This window comes from Macaca fascicularis, chromosome 3, assembly GCF_037993035.2.
Source record: "Macaca fascicularis isolate 582-1 chromosome 3, T2T-MFA8v1.1".
Classification (NCBI taxonomy): domain Eukaryota; kingdom Metazoa; phylum Chordata; class Mammalia; order Primates; family Cercopithecidae; genus Macaca; species Macaca fascicularis.
The window spans coordinates 88,650,432-88,660,891 of NC_088377.1; the positions used below are offsets into that span (position 1 = coordinate 88,650,432).

General features: G+C 42.6%; 1 protein-coding gene and 1 long non-coding RNA gene across 4 annotated transcripts in view; one reads left to right on the forward strand and one right to left on the reverse strand.

The window, feature by feature from the left end:
- The window catches only part of LOC102114831 (uncharacterized), a 23,558-nt gene extending 18,930 nt beyond the window's left edge, over positions 1–4,628 (reverse strand). Inside the window, exon 1 of the long non-coding RNA XR_010585690.2 lies at positions 4,469–4,628. This is a non-coding gene — a long non-coding RNA (uncharacterized lncRNA). The remainder of the gene's footprint in view (positions 1–4,468) is intronic.
- Positions 1–9,954, forward strand: part of INHBA (inhibin subunit beta A) — a 16,830-nt gene extending 6,876 nt beyond the window's left edge. For all 3 annotated transcript variants that reach the window (XM_045389045.3, XM_065542086.2, XM_015447506.4), the window contains one exon: positions 7,972–9,954. In XM_045389045.3, the coding sequence (XP_045244980.2) occupies positions 7,972–8,864 (893 nt within the window). In that variant the 3' untranslated portion in view covers positions 8,865–9,954. The remainder of the gene's footprint in view (positions 1–7,971) is intronic.
- The last annotated feature ends 506 nt before the right edge of the window (positions 9,955–10,460 follow it).

Consider the following 10,460-nt stretch of genomic DNA (forward strand, 5'->3'; position numbering starts at 1 on the left):
GACTTTATCTTCTGAAGCTTTTTGAGGAAGAAAGCTAGGTTAGAACTTTTCAAGTTGACACCCATTTTTTCTCAACTTTTCATGGTGGGAAAAGATACAAAAGAAAATATTTATGATATTTGGCTGCGCGTGTGAAACAGATTTCAGTGGTCTAGAGGGTTGCTTCGTGTCTTTATATACCAACCTCCACACATGATGGATTCAATGACAGCTCCTATCCAGTTGCCTTTAACTATGTCATACGACTAAGTACGCCTATGCCTTTGACCACTTTTAACCGCACGACTGTTACTAGCAATATGCCCCTCTCTCTGACTTACTGGACTTGTATAGCAAATCACTCTCTTAGCATTTAGAGATTTGGCAGTGAAAAAATTTGACCATTTACATTCTTGCTTATGTGTGGTCTTCCTTTCAGTGCCAATCTTCTCTCAGTTGTATGAGATTTTGTCATTTTTTACTTCTCGGTTAGGTGTTTAGTTTGAAAGAAAATAAGCGACTTTTTAAAAAGCGATTCATTGGACGTTCACGTTGAGTCAAGTTTAAGATTTGTAATGGGAAACTCCTGGTTGACTTTACAACTTGACTTTGAATTCTTAGAAAACGTTTATTACAATTGCTTATTTTTCTCTGAGGAATTTCACACATCAACTTCAAGTTGATTTAATATAATTTCACATATTTAATAATTGCTATATGGACAGTCTACTCTTCAAGCAGAAAACCATGTGAGCATTTTGCTGCTGATTTTGCTAATCAAGGAAAAGATATTTATCATCTGAATGATTGTAGCAAATATATGAACATGAATAGCAAAGACATATGTCTTGCTGCTTTTGGAATAATTCAACTTTAATGACATTCCAACTATGTGGAATGTCAAGAGTTTTTGGAGAATAGAAAAAGCCATGTATTTTTCTTTCCCTTATAACCATTTTGTGCAGCATAGAATCCAGACATTGTCACCCATGAGCATGCCACAAATGCAGACCCATCGCGGCCCCTTTCAACCTTAGGATTCTTCAATTTGAGGCTACGTTTACTTTTTGCCTTTTCTCTCCTTGATTGTTGGATAAAGCCAAGGCATGGCTACAGAAGTAGAGAGCCTGCAAAAGCTGAAGTGCCTGGGACTCTTTTAACTGAGTTTGTCCCATCCTGCTTAGGTAGAAAGTGCCCGATTTCTGTAAAGCTGATGCGAGTTGTTATTGACTAAACAGCAGGGAATCACTCTAAGGCTCTCTGAAATGTGTCCCAACCAACAAAAATGATTTTATTTTTATGTATGTCACATCACCCAAGATTTCTCACCAAGGTTAGTGTGTTCTGTGCATGGCTGGCACAAAACCCCCAATGTTTACCTTAAGGCCTACAGAGTTCCTCACAAGGAAAGACAGAAGGGATGGGTAAAGCCAAGCTATCGCTATAAATGTCAATGAAGCTAAATTCAGTGGCCTTTTTGGCTGATACAGTTTATTTTTACTTTATTTTGACTCATGACAGTAGCTGGTCAATCGATGCATAGTAATAATGTACCTCTGAGTCTCCATATGCTTTCAAACCTGGATATAGGTTCTGGTAATTAGCTTAGCAATTGATAGCACCTGTTGTAGAAAGACCAGGAAAAGAAAGACAAACAAAACACCAAGAAATGGATGTGCTCACGTAGCCTAGGTGTTGTTGAGTGCAACACCTAAGTCTACCCCTTGGAGGATACTATGTATGGAAGATTTGAGTTCGAAGTTTACACCGCCCAGACAGGGCTCCAAGAAGCCTTGCTTGGATGACCATTTTCCCCACCCCAAGAAAGCCATCTCAAAATGGAGCTGACTCCCACCATTCCATGCCCATCGTCCGAACTTTTCTGTGAATCACCCATCCCTTAGGGACGCCTTTAGGGGTTACACGTTCTCTTCTGTGAATAATGGGGAAGAGTGGCCACAAGAGGGCGCGTTCCAAAGACTTTTGCTCCTTGTCAGTTTATCCAGGGAAAGGCAGTTGTGCCTACTGGAAGCACCCCGTCTGTAGCGCCCAGTAATCTTGGTGATTATCAGTTACCTCCTGCTCCCTCTCATCCTGCAGAAAAAGTTAGGAATTTATGAGATGGGAGAAGCATGACTACCTGTAATACATTAAATGAGACAGAAGGAAAGGAAATGGAAATTCTAGTGATACATGTGAACATTCCGGAGCTCTATGGAAGGCAGACGAGTGATAAATTTCAAAAGCAAACAAAGCAGAGCAGGGAGAAATGTGACCATGAATCATCAGCGATACTGATTTGCTCACAAGTCTCTCCCTAATACGGTCTCCCGGATCGTAACAAAAACATCTTCCGTCTCCCCTGATTTTGTTGCCTAGTTTTCCGCCTTATCAACAGTTTCCACCAGCGACAAATGACAAGTGACTTCAAACAGGGAGGAAAAAGGTTCTTTCTTTAATGCCTTGTGGGAACATGGTGTTCAGCTTCTGAGGATGCGTTTGTTTCCGAACTGAGGGTGTGGAGAGAAATGGTGGGGAAAGATGGGGAAAGAGATTAATAGTGGTCTGTGGCCTGTGCAGTGGATGGACTGGGCTGGGGGTGGCGGAGATGCCAGGGTGGAAAGTCCGTTGTAATATTTAAAGAACTGCAGTAATACCTTCCCAGGCACTTTTCTTGAAAACACATATTTGTCTTGGCCCCTCTTCTGCTAAAAAATACTTGCACATGATCTCCTAGCTGTAGTTCAGAATTCTTCATACTCGACTGGTTCCTAGGTCCAAAATCAAAAGTGCCAAAGTTCTCAGGAACTTTGGAAGAAGTCTCTGAAATTTTGTGGGTCGAACCTTAAGAATTTTTGCTACTTGTAGGAATCTAAAACCCCTTTCTCCTGAAATATTTAACCTTTTTCATCACCATTTTAATGGAAGAGGCACGGATGATGGATGTTTGTGGCTGGGCATTTATAAATCAATAACGGACCCTAAGGAGGGACATTAAAGCTAAAAAATTAATCAAGATAATTTATGGCCAAACCTATAGTTCTACTGCAGGAAAGATCCTCTACTGTAGGTCAAAGGAGGAATAACCTTAAGACCTCACTTGCTGCTTTCTGCAGAAACCCCTGGAAGCAGTCCAAATGCAAAGTTAGAGCTTCAGAGAACGCACCCTGTAAATGGTAGTTGTGTATACCCTTACTATTGACTATACCATATCTAGGCACAGTGAAATCTTGATGAAGAATGGAAAATTAAAGGAACAGACGCTTTTTACAGGGAGGCTTCCCCCAACCCCCACCCCATGGTAAGTTTAAATATGTTCTGTAAACAACGAGGCTTTCCACATTCACATTAGAGACATAATTATTGCCCATATGTAAAAGAGCAACATATTTCAGGCAGGACCCTGGTGAGGAAAACAAAACCAAATCGAAACACTGCATGTGTGTGTTGCTTATTTAACTGAAAATGTTCATACACCCACAAATCTGAGATGCTGGACTTTTGGATGAGTCCATCATTTTGCATCTTAGTGTAGGGGGAGGGAACAACAAGGGGCTTAGCTGCTTAACCCTTGGCATGCCTTCATGATTGACTTATTCAAAACATTTTGAAAGCAAAGGAAAATGTGCTGCAAACACCCTTCCAGGTATCTTTCCTTCCAGCTTACACAGTCTCTCCTCTGTCCAATCCTTCCCACCCGGCAGCATTTCAGAGGTATTCCCTGTGAGGTACAAATTTTCTCTTTGCCTATTTTTCTGCACCTCTTTTTCTCTCTCTTTGGTATGTGTCCACCGAGCTCATAGAGGTTTAAGTGATGAAATATTATCACCCACATGGGTTTGCGTGGGACTTTCTTAGTGAATTACTCAGGCAGAGCAGGCTGTGATACAGCCTTGCTCACAAGCCTCGGGAGGGAAAAAATAGCACAGAGGATGAAAAGAATATTATCAGAGAGTAGGTAATGAAAGGTTAGCAAAGCGACCAGCTATATCTGGCTAGCTAGGTAATAGTGCAGGAACCTAGGTCGCACCTGTACAAACTAATGCAGAACCTGCTCACGGCGCATTATGGGAAGGCTTTCATTTCAAGATTTTACAGCATGAGATATTCAAGTGAAAACTAAAACTGATTAGAAATTGATCCTGAACATCCCAGCCTTAGTCAACCTTCCCTTTTCCAAATTGTTATGCAAGGAGATTGGAGGATTGGGGCATCTTGAAAGTGTCACTGCAGTATAGCCATCTCTTTCAGGTAATATAAAGATAAAGGGAATATAATAAATTGACCTGTTATTTATTATATTTTTCATACCTAGGACATTCCGAGGCTGTAATATATTTCTGAAGCCTGCAGCCCTGATAAACATCAATCCCACGTCAGTTTCCAGCAGTCTCATCTCCCCACCCCCTTCTGCAATGAAAGCTAATGTAAAAGAAAGAAATATGCACTGCTTAATAAGTCAGAATACAATAGAACTTGTAAAATGTACCTGCATATAAGGTAGACATTAGGAGGACTTGAATCTCTTTCTTCCCCCTGTTCTCCTGAGCATTATGGCAACAGCATTTTCATGAAATTAGATCTGTTTTATTTTTTTTCCTGATAAAATATCATGCAATATACAAATAGCAGTTCCAGAAATGGACACCAGGAGAAGGAGGCGACAGGCATGTCAATTAGTAGGGGGAAAATCCAAATGTCAGAAATATGGGGGAGAGAGAAAGCACGCAGGCAGTGGATGCAAATACAGGGAACAGAGTCTTTCAATTCAGATAATTAAACGGATGCCTCTCCATAATATGCAGGCGATGCCATGCAGTTAATTATCAGCCAAGACCAGCATGAAAGTCATTTTATGATGACTCTCTGATCCTAATATAACAGCACCTGACAGATTGAGCCCCCTCTAATGAGTACTCTCTTTGTACAATCCTCTCTCAGGAACACTAAATCATTTGCTTCCAAGTACAGCTGCCTGTGAAGAAGGGGTGGGGCTAGATCATGCATCAGAAACCTGCTCTTGTGAAATGAGGGGCTGTCCTGTAGGCTGTGTGACTAGAAGCCAGCAGCCTCAGCCTCTCTAACCCTACAAAAGCAATTTGCACGCGGCTGTCCCTAATTCTAGTCAGCCAACTAACCCTCCCTCGGCACCCCCACCCAAACATCTGGATGTTATTCATGGAAATTCCACTTCATGCGGGTCAGTACTGCTGTCCATCGGCCTTCACCCTGACCCCTTCTGGCAGGTGTGGACGAGAGCAGAGTAGATCCCATGGGGATGAGTTACCCAAAACCCAGTGAGCCTCCCTATGTGGGGCACTAGTCAGATGCTCCAGTTTCACACTCTTTCCTGGAAAACAAAACCCAACCTTGTGCCCTCTGGGTTCTCTAATTTAGCAGCTACTATCTCTCTGTTTTTGGAGTGACACCCTGTGCAGTTTAGGATTTCAGAAGCTGTCCCGCATAGAAGCAGAAGGGAAAACAGCAGGTAGCTTGTTAACATTCTCCATGGGGCAAGGCAGATGTGCCCATGCTGGAGGTAACGTGCACACCCTCCAGGCCAGTTATCCGAGGCTTGGGAGGTTTCCCTCGGTCTTCTCCTAAGGCCTTGGCAGGACGCTGCCACCCTAAAATCAACTGCTGATTGCCTTTTTAGATGTAAATGATTAAGCTCTGCTTCTGGGAATCTTCTCTTTACTTTGTTAAGAAACAAACAACAACAACAAACCCCCACCAATTCTTAGCAAAGGGGAATATAGAATTCAGATTTTGAAAAAATAAGTCATCATGCTTCCTAAAATAAGACAGCTTCTCCCTCTAACTGCTCTCTGCTGTATTCTATCTAATCATAAACCCAGCTTTATTATTCATTTCAACTCCTGCCAAAGACATGAGGTCGGAGTCAGAGGAACTCCCCTTACCACCACCACCACCATCATCATGGCCAGCATCCTCGTAAGTTTATAGAAAGATGCCAGAGAACCTTTCATATCCATCTGCAGCCCTGCTTGGCCCTTGCCTCAGTGAATTTACCACTATCATAATCACAGTGTGCAGAGTGTGTTAAATTAAGAACAGAATCTACAGTACGCAATGCACAGAAAAGCCTGCCTTCTGCTGCAGAGAACTTGAAACTGTGCCTAAAATTTATAGTACCGTAAACATCTCAGGGCCTCGAGTGATAAGTATGGCTGGATTTCCGTTAACTATAGAAATTCAGGCAGGGAGATCCTCCCAGGGAGTTGCGAGTTCTAAGATGAACTTCTTGAAGATTGTTCACAGATTTGTGCATGGGATACATGTACAGCGGACAGTTATAAGGAGGTCCATGGTCAGGGAAAAGAGGGTATGTTTCCATATGCCACAAAGGGGGAAAAAAGGAAGTGAGAGAACATATTTGATTAATCAAAAAATTTTAGTTTGGATACCTGCTTTCATAGTAATTGTTGCTGCATCATTAAACATACAGGTGCTTACGAAAAGAGAAGGAAATAGGTGACTTTCTAATTTTAGAGTTAGGCTAGAACTGAGTGGTTGCTAAATTCAACTGCCCTGACAATGTGGGGATTTCCTGTCCATTAGCAGCGATTGCTATTTGACATTTGTTTCTGGTGCCCATTAGGCTGCACTCTAATGGGTCAGAGGCAAACATCGGGGATTCAGAGGTACAAGGTGGCTCTCTTAATTTAATAGAACTCAATGCTAAGGACGCCTCCACTTGTTAATAAGTAATCAAGTCATTGCCTACTTTCTGCTGAACATTAGACTATGATAGTGACCTTAGACCCTGGGCATTCTAAACCAGGCTGGCAGGAGGGTGGCGGTGGAAGTGATGTGAAGGAAGCCTCCTAGAGGAAGTGTTGTCCAAACAATCTGAAAATTGAAACATTATTAAAGGCAGCACTAAGGGTGATGTGTTGGAGTTGGGGCAGGAGCACTTGAGGCAGAAGGAACAGCAGGTGTCACTGCCTGCGGGTGAGACAGGGGGTGGAATTCTCAAGGCCTTACACCCCAGAGACCAGGACTGGGCAAGAGCTGGCATTCAAGGAAGGAACAGCATGTACAGAGCCCAAAGTCCCAGGCACTTTCTGTTGGATACTGAGAGCAATAGGAATTCAGTAAAGGACTTTCAAGAAGTGATGTGATCAGATCCACCTGTGAGAAAGATGCCTTTGGCTGCTTCATGGAGAAATGACTGGAGAGGAGGCCTGCCTTAGTGTTGCAGAGGCAAAGTAAAGAACATGCTGCTGCAGTGACCCAGCAAAGAGGTGATGGGGGAGGAATCAGGCTGTGACAGGGGAAGAGGAAGCTGACTCAGTGTGTCCCGACTGCACAGACCTACATAGTGAGGCGAGGCCAGGGGCTGCATTTTTGTCTGAGAATGATATTTCCTTAGCTCTCTAGAGCTTACAGTGTCTTTTCGTTTATGTTATCTCAGTTGATCTTCCTAAACCTGGAGATAACAGGTCACATGTCCTTATGTCATTCCTATTTTATAGAAGATGAAACTGAGGTTAAGCAATTAGTCAACAGACACAGAATCACAGGCCCTCTTCATTCTAAAGCAAGGGTCCAAAACCTTTTTTCTATAAAGGGCCAGAGAGTAAATGATTTACGCTTTGTGAGCCAGAGTCTGTTGTAGCTACTCAGCTCTGGGTTATTCTGGTGCAAAAACAGCTGTAGGCAGCATGTACAGAAATGAGCATAACCATGCTCCAACAAAACTTTATTTACAGGCACTAACGTTTAAATTTCAGACAATTTTCACATGTCACAAAATACCACTTTTCTTTAACCACTTAAAAGTATAAAAACCATTCTTAGTTTGCAGGCAGTACAGAAAGAGTTTCGGCCCATGGGCCGTCATTCGCTGACCCCTGTTTGAGAGGATCTATCACAGAAGACTCTTGCTTGCCTGAAATTTGTGAGTGCATGTAAATGTTGGAATTAACAGGTGTCACTGTTTTCTCTTATGCTGTCTTTTGTCTTCAGGAACAACCAGGAAGACGCTGCACTTCGAGATTTCCAAGGAAGGCAGTGACCTGTCAGTGGTGGAGCGTGCAGAAGTCTGGCTCTTTCTAAAAGTCCCCAAGGCCAACAGGACCAGGACCAAAGTCACCATCCGCCTCTTCCAGCAGCAGAAGCACCCGCAGGGCAGCTTGGACACAGGGGAAGAGGCCGAGGAAGTGGGCTTAAAGGGGGAGAGGAGTGAACTGTTGCTCTCTGAAAAAGTGGTAGACGCTCGGAAGAGCACCTGGCATGTCTTCCCTGTCTCCAGCAGCATCCAGCGGTTGCTGGATCAGGGAAAAAGCTCCCTGGACGTTCGGATTGCCTGTGAGCAGTGCCAGGAGAGTGGCGCCAGCCTGGTGCTCCTGGGCAAGAAGAAGAAGAAAGAAGAGGAGGGGGATGGGAAAAAGAAGGGTGGAGGTGAAGGTGGGGCAGGAGCAGATGAGGAGAAGGAGCAGTCGCACAGACCTTTCCTCATGCTGCAGGCCCGGCAGTCTGAAGACCACCCTCATCGCCGGCGTCGGCGGGGCTTGGAGTGTGATGGCAAGGTCAACATCTGCTGTAAGAAACAGTTCTTTGTTAGTTTCAAGGACATCGGCTGGAATGACTGGATCATTGCTCCCTCTGGCTATCATGCCAACTACTGCGAGGGTGAGTGCCCGAGCCATATAGCAGGCACATCCGGGTCCTCACTGTCCTTCCACTCAACAGTCATCAACCACTACCGCATGCGGGGCCACAGCCCCTTTGCCAACCTCAAATCGTGCTGTGTGCCCACCAAGCTGAGACCCATGTCCATGTTGTACTATGATGATGGTCAAAACATCATCAAAAAGGACATTCAGAACATGATCGTGGAGGAGTGTGGGTGCTCATAGAGTTGCCCAGTCCAGGGGGAAAGGGAGCAAGAGTTGTCCAGAGAAGACAGTGGCAAAATGAAGAAATTTTTAAGGTTTCTGAGTTAACCAGATAAATATAAATTAAAAAAACAAAAAAACAAAAAAACAAAAGTAAATTAAAAACAAAACCTGATGAAACAGATGAAGGAAGATGTGGAAAAAAATCCTTAGCCAGGGCTCAGAGATGAAGCAGTGAAAGAGACAGGAATTGAGAGGCAAAGGGAGAATGGAGTACCCTTTATTTCTTCTGAAATCACACTGATGACATCAGTTGTTTAAATGGGGTATTGTCCTTTCCCCCCTTGTGGTTCCCTTGTGAGCCTTGAGTCAACTAATCTAGTCTGCAGTAGTGCGGACTAGAGCAACCCAAATAGCATCTAGAAAGCCATGAGTTTGAAAGGGCCCATCACAGGCACTTTCCTACCCAATTACCCAGGTCATAAGGTATGTCTGTGTGACACTTATCTCTGTGTATATCAGCATACACACACACACACACACACACACACACACACACACACACACACACACACAGGCATTCCCACACATTACATATATACACATACTGGTAAAAGAACAATCGTGTGCAGGTGGTCACACTTCCTTTTTCTGTACCACTTTTGCAACAAAACAAAACAAAACAAACAACATTAAAAAATTGAGAACAAGTATGGAAAGAATGAAAGATCAAGGAAAAAAGAATACCAAGTTACATTTCGTTAAGGTGCTTATGATCTTAGAACTATGCAACCTAATAGGTTTGAAACTGTTTACCTGAGAGAGAACAAAAAGAGAGACTTTTTTGTATTGGAAGTAATCTGATTAATTTTTATTTTCTTCAAGGAGAGATACTTGAAAGGAATATGTTTGTCCATCTGTTGGATCCAAACATTTCTATATTTTGTAAATGTTGTTGTTGTTTTTTTTTAATCGTTTACTATTTGCACTACAATGGTGTTTGACCTGTCTAATCCTTATTTAACAAGTATTTTCTTTGAGTGGGGGTGGGGGTGGGGTTTAAGAGCTGCACTTAATGTGAGCTATAAAAGAACTGCTACAGCACACAAAATAGCTATTTTTATTATTATAATTATAATTATTATTATTATTTTGTACCTTAAAAAATAGACACATACACCAAAGACATTTGTGTGAGCCTTTAAACAGTCTGTCTGTGGTTGGTATCATTCACCATCAATGAGTCAGGGGTTGGGATTCAAGGTTGAGTAGTGTGGATTGTGTTCAGGCTTAAAAGACCTGAGAAGTTTGGTTTTTGACTCCTTTTACATCCATGAAACAGGACATTTCATACTGGATGTACAGTAGTTGTACACTGTTGGATATCAAGTTCAATCAAATTCATGGAACTACATGCTTGTATGTGTATATATACATTGCTTGTGCATATGCATATCTGTATGTATATATACATGTATTGTACCATGTCCATACACATTTTAAGCACTTCAGGCTGTCATTTTTTAATGTTCTTAAAGCAATGAATGTTTGTGTGCAAAACACAGTATTTTTAAGAAGGATAGGCTATAGTTTTTGCTTTTACTCTGAACTAGGTGG